General features: G+C 51.3%; 5 protein-coding genes across 5 annotated transcripts; 1 reads left to right on the top strand and 4 right to left on the bottom strand.

Moving 5' to 3' along the window:
* Nucleotides 1-371: 371 nt before the first annotated feature.
* On the bottom strand, nucleotides 372-1,447 carry VTN49DRAFT_6893 (uncharacterized protein; the record flags this gene model as incomplete). Its single annotated transcript, XM_069415101.1, has 2 exons — nucleotides 372-779; nucleotides 1,034-1,447. The coding sequence occupies 2 exons, from the start codon at nucleotides 1,445-1,447 to the stop codon at nucleotides 372-374; spliced, it is 822 nt and encodes a 273-aa protein (XP_069264933.1).
* Nucleotides 1,448-2,505: 1,058 nt separating this feature from the next.
* VTN49DRAFT_6892 (uncharacterized protein) lies at nucleotides 2,506-2,818 on the bottom strand (the record flags this gene model as incomplete). Its single annotated transcript, XM_069415100.1, has 2 exons — nucleotides 2,506-2,650; nucleotides 2,703-2,818. The coding sequence occupies 2 exons, from the start codon at nucleotides 2,816-2,818 to the stop codon at nucleotides 2,506-2,508; spliced, it is 261 nt and encodes an 86-aa protein (XP_069264932.1).
* Nucleotides 2,819-3,607: 789 nt separating this feature from the next.
* VTN49DRAFT_6891 (uncharacterized protein) lies at nucleotides 3,608-5,704 on the top strand (the record flags this gene model as incomplete). Its single annotated transcript, XM_069415099.1, has 1 exon — nucleotides 3,608-5,704. The coding sequence occupies one exon, from the start codon at nucleotides 3,608-3,610 to the stop codon at nucleotides 5,702-5,704; it is 2,097 nt and encodes a 698-aa protein (XP_069264931.1).
* A 337-nt stretch (nucleotides 5,705-6,041) lies between these two features.
* VTN49DRAFT_6890 (uncharacterized protein) lies at nucleotides 6,042-7,346 on the bottom strand (the record flags this gene model as incomplete). The annotated part of the gene is made up of 2 exons (XM_069415098.1): nucleotides 6,042-6,607; nucleotides 6,659-7,346. The coding sequence occupies 2 exons, from the start codon at nucleotides 7,344-7,346 to the stop codon at nucleotides 6,042-6,044; spliced, it is 1,254 nt and encodes a 417-aa protein (XP_069264930.1).
* A 645-nt stretch (nucleotides 7,347-7,991) lies between these two features.
* On the bottom strand, nucleotides 7,992-9,566 carry VTN49DRAFT_6889 (uncharacterized protein; the record flags this gene model as incomplete). Its single annotated transcript, XM_069415096.1, has 10 exons — nucleotides 7,992-8,025; nucleotides 8,093-8,262; nucleotides 8,328-8,577; nucleotides 8,633-8,773; nucleotides 8,828-8,865; nucleotides 8,931-8,953; nucleotides 9,011-9,172; nucleotides 9,231-9,316; nucleotides 9,385-9,416; nucleotides 9,474-9,566. The coding sequence occupies 10 exons, from the start codon at nucleotides 9,564-9,566 to the stop codon at nucleotides 7,992-7,994; spliced, it is 1,029 nt and encodes a 342-aa protein (XP_069264929.1).
* Between the last annotated feature and the right edge of the window lie 2,439 nt (nucleotides 9,567-12,005).

Raw genomic sequence — 12,005 nt, 5'->3', positions numbered from 1 at the left:
CACCGGCCGGTCTTGTATACACATTGACCAGCGGTCTGAAAGCAAGGCAATCTATACATTCCTTCGAACCGATGCGTCAAGAAAAGAATCTGAAAGCAAACTCAACCCAGCATAGCTCGGAAGCAGATTAAACATCATAAATGACGAATCCATGAGCAAATGAATCCAGACATAACTCCAGTCATGCACGATTAGAAACGCTGAAGACCCGAATCAGAAATCCTGGGCGCTGAAAAGATATGTCACCAAGCATTATCAACGCCCGATAAACAGAACGCCGCCGAACAGGATAACGCATGCAAAACAAATGGGGAATCACGCATAACAAATCAAAGTACACCGCCCAGAACTGAAAAACATCAACAAGAAATTTAAAAAGTGCTCCAATTCCAGTCGCGAGGAACGCTGCTGGCAATCGGATCAGATTGTCGATGCGAGGGCGACAGGGCGTCGTCCTGTTGATCATTGTTGGACTCGGAGGAGTTTTGCTGTTCTTGTTGTTCAATGTTCAGTTCTCCCGCATCGAGCATACTCTGTATGCGGCTCAGGTTGGCCGCCCGCGCCTCTTCCCAGCGCAGGTAGGCCTTGTAGCATTGGTCGCAGGCGCGAGACATGGTACCCTCGGGGTGGAAGCGGGCATCCTGATCCAAGGGAATTGTGAATGGGGTATGAGCGGAACAGAAGATGTGGCCACAGTGACGGCAGTGGTGACGCCGGACAAAGAGGCCAAAGGACGAGCGACACGTGGGGGAGTCGCAAGTTTGGGAAGCAGAGTCAGCCTGTAGACGAGGTTAGCAAGCTGCTGTGGGGAGAGAGTGGATGCCAAATTACAGCTAATTGAACCTGTGACGACAATTGTGGATGGACAGGGATGATAGTGCTGATGGTGTGAAAGCACGCAATCAAGCGGAAAATGGCCCACAAGGTACAGCAACATAAATACTGAGCGAACCCAGGAGAAAAAAACACAAACCAATTTCCGCAACCATCAAATCTCGATGACAAGAGATAAAAAAAATAAAATTCGACTAACCTTCCAGTGATCTCTCGTTGGAGCACCCGTTACCTCGCCCAATTGCTCAACCTTCATCCATGTGTCTTCGGCCAGTTTGCTGACGGAGGTTTTGGCCGACCCGATGGACATCTTGCGAGGTGCAGGCGTAGAATCGTCGTTATTCAAGCTGTCCGGCGAACCATGGGCGCTGCGCGGCGGAGTGATGGTCGGGCGCAGAGCTGCAGGAACGTACAGGGGTGCCTTAGGGGGTCGGATTTGGCGCGTTTGGTGCGGGAGCTGATGCAGCGCGGCGTTGGTCAGCCGCGGCGAGGTGGGCGAGTTATTCGCTGGAGTGTTGGAGGCCGAGTTGGAGGGCGAGGGTTGGCCGTAGATGTAGATCTGGCTGGTGGCCGCGACAGTCTGCGTGGGGGCGGTCGTGTGCGTGGTGGTCATTTGCAGGGATACGATGATGGGAGTTGAGTGATTGATGAAGACACAGAATCAATGGAGAGAAAGCTGGGATTCAAGAAAGAATTCTGAATGGGAAGAGGATCCGAGGAGTTACTAAAGTATGAGCCGTTTTTAATAATAAAAAGCGGAATCGAAGCGGCGGGCCTTTTTCTCGGCTGTGGATCCGAAGTTAGGATCGCCTTGACGGACCAGCGGCTTTTCTGGGCCGATCTCGTTTGAAATACGTAGAAAAAGAAATAATAATTATAATAAAAAAATAAAAAAAATAGAAGATGCACAGAGTTGTGTCTTTTAGAAGTGAAGATGAGAAGTGATGATCTGGGGATGATGCAGATGCATTCACTTCACCCCTTGATGATCGCAGGTGATAGATAAGCGGTCTACCACGCAGCCATCCCACATGCCAGGATCATCCCTGCCTCGGTGACGGGCTATGATGCTATGATCCGAAGCATTGGTTTCGGCTCCAGACACTACGCCCTCTGCGCCAGGATTTCTCCAGGCGATCCTCGGGCGGAGGGAGGTGGCAAGGAGCTTATTCGGCATGCCCATTGCAGCCCCTGGATGCTTTACAACATGCTACGTTCGCCTTGGGATAGGTACATCCACTTTACAGTCAATCTGGGATGTCTGAGACGCATGCGGCAGAGCTATCCAGCGCCAGAGTGGTGGCAAATCCATGCTGAAATGGTGACCTTGGCCACCGTTTGAGTATTCCTCTGGAACTTCATCTATTCAGATGCTCTCCAGCGGTGGGAAATGTTGCCAAGAGCCGAATGGGAAATGATGATATCCGGATTGCGATAAGCCTTGCTTGAATCAAAAGCAAGGCATGAGTCCCTCCCAACAACTCAAATTGAATGCTCACCAACGGCGGATTAAATTGATCTGGATGCTTCTACGGAGGATTTGAAACTCACGAAAATAACCGACGACCAAAGCCAGTTGGCCCCCCCCTTTTTAGCCGCACTCGCCGCGTCGCCGCGGAGAAGCCTTCCTTCGTGGAGCTGTCACGTCGCCACGGTCATCACGATCCCGCGCTAACCCCGTTTTGGACGCTCTGCGCCCGGATTGGAGACTGGGCCAATCACGTGCTCCCAGTTCTTATCCCGTGCACATGATTGGTTTCCAGATTGCCGCGATGGGGCCGAGGCCCGAGGTTTATCCACAGATAGTGGGGAAGATCTAACAGGAGCCAATCAGTGATCATCGTAGATAACTTGATGAGGAAGGTTACCTCGAGATCAATGGCCAATTGGGGATGGCGGAGCAGAACCGAGGCTTGGCATTGCTGGGCACGAGTCGCACGATGGAGGACAACATGCAGGTTTCAGGGGAACGCGCAGAGAACATCAAAGAAGCAAATGCTTCAGGAACCACTGTGTGAATTGCTACGAGCTGCGCAAAGAATCTGATGATTCGCTATTGGAGATTAACGAAGTAGTTATATATATTCGTTGTAAGCGGTGTCACGTGTCCTACAGATCTGACAATTGGCCTGGACTTTCGGAATCCGGATCCCGCAAATTGCCTGAATGGGAAATTCCTTAGGGCTAGCAGACAGCGTCGGCGTTGTTTTCAAGTCAATCAAAGAGAAAAATTCAATGCCATGTTTCGAGTTTCACTTAAAGACGCTCAGGGGAACTCGTTCTCCAACTCAAAATTCACAAAGAACAGGACGATGCAACGGTCTTGACAGAGAAGTCCTTCACCTACGGTGTACACAATGATATTGATTTTCAAGAAACCTGTTGGGAACTATTGCATTCATCTCGAAATGGCAATCATCACAAAGAGAAATAAAGCATCCTGCCGGGGAAAGGCATAATAACAGCACAGAGATCAAGGATAATTTCGGATCGCTAGAGAAAACATGAATGGAACGACCGGAGGATGCTGGACGCCAAACGACATCCATGGACGGAATCGTCCATCTGACAGGTAGTTACCTCCATAAAAAGGTGTTTTTGGTCTCTCTTCTGCTGTTATATGCGGATTCTCTCTTCTCCTTGCATTTCTCAATTCTCCTTTGCCTTCATCACTTCCTCTGATCGGTCCGGAAGCGTTGTTCCCATCTTGTTCGCCTTCACTCTTCAGTCTGAAGGGAGACTCAATACAATCATATTCACAATTTTCAGCAAAATGAACAGCCTCAAGTGTGTCCTTCCCCCCAAGGATGTTCAGGAAATAACTGTCGAGGACTTGAAGTACCTTGCCCCAGTCTTCCAGGCCAGCAATGATGCGGAGCTGCAGAGTGGCATCGCAATGCTCGGATCACACCTCTGTCGGTCTGAGTGGGTCAACTTCCGCACGGAGCAGGGCAGCAAGGCCGTGCTCTGCGCTAAGCACAAGGACCTCAGCGCCCGCCTGACGCGCAGCATGTTCAGACAGTTGCGGGACATCGTCACTAGCGAGACGGCAAAAATGGGGCCATATGAAGAGTACCTCGGAAAGGAAGAGATGGACACCTTGCGCCGAGTGCGTGCCATAGAGGGCATGTGGAACGAACGGTTGTTGCAGGAGGAGCAGGGCACCCGCGGGCACAACATAAAGCCCTGGAAGTACCAGTCCGACTCCTGCGAGGCCTGCATGCTTGCCCGCGTCGCTACGGACATGACCGCCCTCCAGGATCTGTTTGCCATGTACTGCAGCTGCCCAGCGTCCGGTGATCCGGCCCCGGCTGGCATGCATCCCAAAATCATGCCTTTCTCGTCCAATTTCTCTGTCTTCGTTTGCGTATGGATTTTCCTCAGCGGGGCGTGGGACGTCTTCGGCAGAGGCGTTGCGCTGGGGACAGCTATGAAAGACTCTAGGGAGAAATACAAGAAAGAAAACTTCGAGATGCAACCTAAACGCCGCGATACCGCCGATGCTAGTGTCCAGGCGGACAGGAACGCACGTCGTAAATCAGCCAAGAAGCTCACCAAGAAACAGCGGGCCTCGTCCCTCAACAGGCTGGATCAGGACAATGACTCTGGGCCGGAATCCGACTCGACAAGCCCCGGAGCTGATGGCGAATCGTCATTGTCGTTTCCCGGGAAGCGCCGTAGACCGTCCACAACAAGCGGAACTTCCACCTGCGATCGAGCCGTGTCACCGCCCAGATTCTCGCTAGCAGCCAGTCATGAGAGGGACAATGAAAACGGCAGTGATAGTCCCAGCAACAATAACGGCAACATAGTCCAGCGTGCCGATTCCCGACGTAGCAACTTCCAACGCAACGGCCCGCCGCACAGTACCGGCAACGACGGCAACATCGACAGCGACAACTATAATAACTGCAACATCGTCCAATGTAGCAACTCTCGATGCAGCACGAACACCAACAACAACGATAGCAGCAACTCCCGATACTTTGGCCCTCAACGAGGCTCCGTCAACAATAACAGCAACAACAACGACAAGAGCAGCGGCGATGGCAACGACAACGAAAATGGTTTCATCAGCAGAAATAGCGGCACCATAGTTCGGCGGAACGCATCTCGACGCAGTAACGTCAGCAGCAATGCTAGCAATAACCTCCAACGTAATGACTCTCGACGAAGCATCACAGCCAACGATAATCATGACAATCATAGCAACATCATCCAAAGTGGCAGCTTCCGACGAGCCTCGTCGCGCCCTGCACCGCGACTGAGACCAAACTCTCCCGCCACCGAGGATTACCGGACAGCGGCGGAAGACAATATTAGTGTCTCCAGCACGGTTGCCGATTTTCAAAGCCTGCCAGAGCATCCTCCAGGCCTCAGGAATGCAAACAAACCCAAGACCAGAAAAAGCAAATCAAACGCCAAAGACAGTTCGTACGTCGATTCCGACTTGTCTAGCGTCGGATATTGCTCTCTCCAGTCGTTCCCATACCACACGGATGAGGAAACATTCAGACCATCTCAAAATAATAACAGGACCAGAGATGACGTTAACGACAAATCCCCTGTTCATGATTCAGAGCAACAAGGAAAGCGGAGTCCGAGTATTATTCGCAGAAGCAATACTCACGTCGCTGAAGATCGTCAAAACAGAAATAGTCCAAATAAGTTGCAGAAGCTACATCCCCGGCCAAGTACATACCGCCAGGAGGGCGAGGCAACTCGAAGGGGAGGGGTTACGATGAAGGACATGGGAACCCAGACTGGCGAAGTAGTTTGTGCGTATGAGCCGCCTCGTGACGAGTCGCGTATGAATGTCCTGGAGGATTGCCCACCCCGGAGCAGACAGATGGATGACTTGGGAAGATGATCTGCTTTGTGCATGAGTCTGGATACTTCAGATGTCGTTAATGTTGTTATTCAATTGTCACTGGCGTTCTGGAGTTGCTCATTTCTGCTTGTCCGAATTTGATATCATTCATTTTGGTGACAGGTGGCTGCGGATACTCATAGAATATAAGTATTATGTACATTACAGGTGTAATCAAAGAAAAGAAACCAGGATCATAGTCCGGCCACGCCCTGGTAACGTATTAAAATACCCTATACATGTTCATGCAGAATGAATGAAGAGCCAAGACAAGAAGGCAGAAAAAGCCACCAACGTTCCATGCGTTAGAACATACCGCATCAACACGTCAGTCTTGTCAGATCCCTCCGCCATTGACTCCATTTGCCCTCTTGGACGTCGAACGCGTTACTCTTCGAGATGGGGCTTCCGTGGCTGCGCTCTTGCCAACGCCTGCATCCAGTGGGCCAGGCTCAAAGTCGGATGAATCCTCACTCGGAGCCGCGCCAGCCTGGGCGCGCTCGCGCTCAAGCTGCTTCTCGGCTGCAATGCGCGCTCGCTCGTACTTGTGTTTGATCTCGCCCTGGTATTGAGTACCTAGGAGTCGGTCCCAGAACGTAAAGAACGGCTGCGAGAAGTTGGTTTTAATGCCCCAACTCTGGTGGTGGATATCATGGTAGGCAGCGTTGTTGGAGGTAATCAGCTGTAGAGGGTCCCATGGGAAATGATATCCACAGTGGTCATCGACCGTCTTGATGGCGCTCAGTGTATAGAAGAACATGGCCTGTCGGTAGGTCAACCCGGTCGCAAGGAACGCAACTCCGGATCCGGCCGTGTCCAGTAAGAAACCCTCTACTGGATGATTGTACAAAGCGCCATACGCATACGGTACATACAGACGGTGATGACGGGAATGGAAGTGGACTGCAAAGCACTGTTAGCAGGTTCTAGAGACCACAAGCCGTGATGACTAACCATATAGCCAACGGTTCAGATGCATGGCTCGGTGCCAAAAATACTGCCATGTGTCGAGGATGCAGATTGCCGCAGCGAATTGAAAAGCAGGGATGAGGATCCAATAAATGAACTTGGCGACATTCAGCTCCCATTCTGCAAAGGACGGCGCCGTCACTTCCAGGCCGTTGTCCAACACAATCTTTTGGAGCAACTGCGGATACGAGCCGCCAGCCAGCGCTCCGGCCCAGCTGGGATGATTGGCCATAGACTTGGCAAGACCGAGAGCATCTACGCCGACCAGTCTCAGCAGCCACGGAATAGCCCTCTGCGCCCGTCTGATGCGTTGCGCCCAGAGCGCGACATCGTACTCTTCCCGGCCAACCATTTCTTCGTCATCAAAGTATGCCAGGATAATCCCGGCGAGCGTCTCAATGACTTGCTGGATGATCACGTCACGAAGCACTTCAAAGCGCGTTGCATGGTTTCGCTTGAGAAGTTCGGCGGGTGTATGCAGGCGGTACTGGGGGAAGAAGTCATAGACGTCGATAAAGTGGAAGAACAGACTTGCAATCCAGTATCCAATGACGGGCAGAGATAGGGCCAGGAGGTTGTCCGATATGAAGGGCAGCAGGGGCTCGCGCGGTCGGAGAGTGTAAGACGGCAGCGGCGGCAGGTCGAGGACCACAGAAGAGTTTGTGGATGCCATTTTGTCGCGCAGTTGAGGGACTAGTGCGTGCGATCAGAGATGTCGTGAAGAGAGACTATCTGCACGAGTGCATGGGATGTTCTCGAATTATCAAGGACTGGAAGGAAGGAGCAACGAGGCGCCCAAGCGGCGCTGGATGAGAAATATGTCTTGCAGACTCAGTACAAGTATAGGAGAGACGAATACCAAAATGAATTAGGGTTAACTTGACGTGATGGTGGGCATCGTGTTTGGATGGATGGTTTTCAAGTTCTGAATTTTTTTGATGCGCAAAGCTGGCAGAAAATCCACGGGTAGAGCTAAGCTCCCGGATGGCGAAGATCCGGTATCACGCCTAGACCTCGGATACATCATCAAAGGTATGACCTGGACAACTCTTACTCATATTCACCATTCTGAATGCTCAGAATGTTCTCTGCTAGCTGGTCAGCTTCCTAGAATTGACAAGAAGTGCGCCTAAACGAAGGGAGCGAGAACTCTACACGTAATACATAACATCACGTGATCATATGCGGTTACGCACGAGCAGACGTTATGTTCTTCAATTTAGGTAGCATACAGAGTAAATCCGGAATAAATCTACAAGGCGCCAGGGTAATTGTTAACTTGATACATCATATGTCATCAATTCAAATTCCACCTTGGTCATTTCTCAGGACGCTGGCCGTAGGCGACATAGCTGTGGGTGTCACTCGCGGTTAGCCTTGTATCAAATAGTGGTGTTGCTTGAGCTCCCGGATACTCACAAATGGAACATCATGTGAACATCGCGCCTCCGACCATCGGCGCGGGCCTGGCTGGAAAGGATCATGACTTCCTCCTTGGTCCAATTCTTGTGCCGCGTCAGAGCAGCCAGGGCGATGCCCTCGAAGCCGTTCGCTTCGGTCGCGGCTTGGGTCCAGGCGCCGACTTTCTTCTGTACGTAGAGGTCAGCACTGCGTTATCATTTGATTACTGTTTGAAACGAGCGGGAAAACTGACAAGATGTTTATCCTTTGGCCAGACGCCGTAGGGAATGATAAATTTCTCCACGTGGATGTTCACAAAGCCGGCGTCCTTCAGCCATTGCTCCAGCTTGACTCCAGGACGAAGCTCGTAACCAGCCTGCTCGAACGTGCCATAAACTTCCTCGTAGTACCGCTGAATCGCGGTACCGTTGACACTACCGTCCTCCGAAAGAGGGTACGCGTCCCAGTCCTGGAATTCAACCCAGCCACCGGGCTTGAGTGATCTGATCTCTGTTAGAGAGTCAAGAAAGAAGGCATGGAAAAGCACCGATGGCATACCGATAGCACTCCTTGACCAGCTTTCCATAGTCCTTGATCGAGAAAGTCAGGAAGCGCGCGTGGATGAAGTCGAATGGGTCGTTTTCGTATGCCCAGTCTGACTCTATGTCATCTACCAGGAACTTCACGTTTGGAGGAACTCTGCCAAGCCCGTCAGTCGAATGTCTTTACTATGAACTCTTAGGTCAGACTGACAGAGTCGGCTGGATCGGGCTCAAGTCACAACCGATCACCTGGGACACACAGATCCGGCTTCAGCATTCTGTCCATTTGGGATCGCTCTCGATAGGAATTTTACCTCTGCTTGGGGGTGCTCGTCGGCTACAATCGGTCAGCAGGTGTACTTTGTGCGTCTGCCAAATAAGCAAACAAACTTACCAAAATCTATGGCCCAGATACCCGTTCCCGTCGCGAGGTCGATCACTCGCTGCGGCTTCCCGATTGGGGCAAGGTAGAGTTTCTTATGTAACAACAGGAGAACCATCTCGTGCAGCATGTCCAGGCGATCGTTTTCTGTTTCATCGTTGGGGAGCATATACGCTGGAAAATAACAATCAGTTTACAGTGCTTGGAAAGGTAAGAAGAGGTCATCTCCTACACCCATCCCGGTATTTGTGGTAGCGTCGGCCATTCTCATGTCGATAGTCGAGCACCGACGAGGTTAGCGAGGCGCTGTACGATGATCTATACGCCGAAGAACATGCGTGAGCATGCTTTGGGAATCTGGAGTGCAGTGGTGTTCCACCACTTACAGTTCATCGCCATAAGTCGAATCATTCTCATACTGTGCGACTCCAGTAAGCAGTGCCGCTATGATGAACCGCAATGAAGGATATCATACCGAGGTGTCCACTTCAATGTTGCCAGAGACAGGCACGGCCGGGCCAGGCTCGGCGGTGGTAGTTGTCTCTTTCTGAGCAGATGTGTCCGCCATTGTGGAATAATTCTCCGATGAATTCCAGAAAGACGGAAGATTTGACTGATCACACGTTCAAAACCCTAAAAAATGTACGAGGATGGAGTTCTTATATGCAGACCCGTTTTGCAATTCACACGGGTACGCAAGCTGGTCGCAACAGCCGACAAGATCCCTGTAACCCAAAGTGCCCCCGTCGCCAGTGCTCGGTACCCTGACTCAGTATTAATATGCCCAAGTGGATAAGGACTAAGGTCTTAGTTCTCCGACGGTGTTGCTGCAACTCTGCTGAAACGGAAGGCCAACAGAGACGGCCACCTTTTAGTTCTGGCCCTGTTGGGAGACATGGTGACATTTCATTATTGATTAACCTAGATGTCTCTCTGAGGGACTGAGCAAGCACACCCGAATCCCGAGCAAGAGGGGAGAGTTTGTGCGAAATTACGTGCCGTGAGCATAGACGAGCAAGTCGAGCCTTTGAAGCATTCAACGGGGCTCACAGTGCACAGGGCCACAGGCTGGTCCGGATTGGTCGCTGCATGTCACGTCCCTTTGCAGATTTCTCCATCTGCCAATCAGCGTTGCCGGGCCGATCCCTCCCTTTTCCCCGGCCGGAGCCGAAAATCCTTAGCATCCAGATAACTCTTTTTGGTTAACCTAGTACGGAGAACGGAGTCCGTTGTGCCACTAGCTTGTGCCCTGAACGAGATGAGCGAAACGGTTTGGGCGGCAGGAATAATGATCAAGCCACAGCCGGCAAAAAGTTGACTAAACTACTGTTAACTATCATCATGAACCGATGCACGTGATCCGTCGGCAGAAAAAGGGACAAGCCGATTCTGCGTGTGTACTTAAACTTGCAGCGGACATTGTGGATATCTTATGTGCCAACGTGGGTATGGTCAAGAGGGTCAATTGGCTCGTGTCAGGATGAAGATCTCCCCATTGTGATCAGCTCACCTTACGATCCTGCTCCATGGGTTGGAGAACTCCCCAAGTTTGGACTCGTGTAAGTTCAACACTCCAAACAACTCGTGGAAAATGCGAATGCGTCTGCCATTGATGACCTTAATATTCACAGCCTGTCGCCAACTCGCCGTGCCAGGATGGCTGATCTATGACTTGAAAGGCAGATGGGTGAATCTCCCAGTTGAGGAACGAAGAAGCACAGGCGGTCATCATTGACTCGTTGATATCAGCTCCTTTGATTTGTGGATTGCCCCTGCCGTACAGTTTGAGTGTCCATGGGTGGGTCTATCGGGCTTATCCAGTGAACCGTTCTTCAGTGTCTGATGGTTTGATGATTTGCCTGCCGCAACAGGAAGTACGGAGAACCTGCACAAGAGTCGCGTCATACTTCTGTGGTTGCCTCTGGGAGTCATTTCGAAGTATTGTCAGATTATCTGCATATCTTCCGCCATTGGAAGAGGCCATACCCGTCTGCTGCAATCATGCACTTGCAGGACCAGTCTCTCTAACAGTAGGTTCGCAGTATGAATACTCGTACGGTGTCTAGGACAAGTAGTCGCAATGACGTCGGGTATACAAGAGGATTCTGCAAGCTATTACACTGTTAATTGTGTGAAATTTGCCCTGAACTTACTACCCCGTTCTGGACTGCTCGATTGTCAGAGAGAAAACTCAAAACAAAGGGTTGTTGCCAATGCGTGTTTCTGTTCAGTTGCCTCGTCCGTTCGGAGGTCTTCGATGTCATTCAGCTGCTCACTCTTGCCAACACACCTTTCGCGTGTGCCACCGAGATGCTCACCTGGATCGCCCAATGAGCGCACTCGCGAGGAATGCATGATGGCCACACTCTCCTCAAGGCCTTCATCCTTTGTTGGTCCTCCTTCGCCCTCACTCGAAATTTAAGCCGCACACTGCGCGGGCGATCGTTCACTTTTGCCCGCCACTACATCACTCCTTCGCTGGCACCGTCTTCCCTGGAGGTCACAAGGAGACGCCCGAGTCTCTTCGCTGTGTCCTGTATAGCACCTTACCTCCTCACGATTAGGGTTAAGCTCAAAAGGATATGTTTCAAGTCATGAAGGACTTGTCCGTAATCATCTCCCCCACAGCAGGCGTATCTGTTCTCCACAAGTACAGAGTCTCAGCGTCGAGAGGTTTTCCTTCTCGCAACATTCTTGTCCTCGCCCACACGCCCCAACCATATGAACACGTTAGCACTTCTAGGTGCCTACACATACTAGTTAACGCCGATGAAGAGGTCAGAACTCCCGCCAATTGGCCCAATGAATTGCAGGCCGTATTTTCGTGTGGTGGAGGTCGTCGCTGTTCTTAAAGGGCATGGGCGCACAAGTTCACTGATCGCATATATAACCCAGGTCAACTGGCCTTTTTGCCACGTGCTTGGCATATAATCACGTGATTTGATATTTGAGTCTTTAATTTGCCGTATCAGGCCTAGTGTCAAGTCTCGGTCCCCTCCCCCACCAA

This window comes from Thermomyces lanuginosus (assembly GCF_041956635.1).
Source record: "Thermomyces lanuginosus strain ATCC 200065 unplaced genomic scaffold VTN49scaffold_42, whole genome shotgun sequence".
In the NCBI taxonomy this organism is placed as follows: domain Eukaryota; kingdom Fungi; phylum Ascomycota; class Eurotiomycetes; order Eurotiales; family Trichocomaceae; genus Thermomyces; species Thermomyces lanuginosus.
The sequence above is the reverse complement of the archived record's forward strand: the minus strand, read 5'-3'. Positions and strand labels throughout refer to the sequence as shown.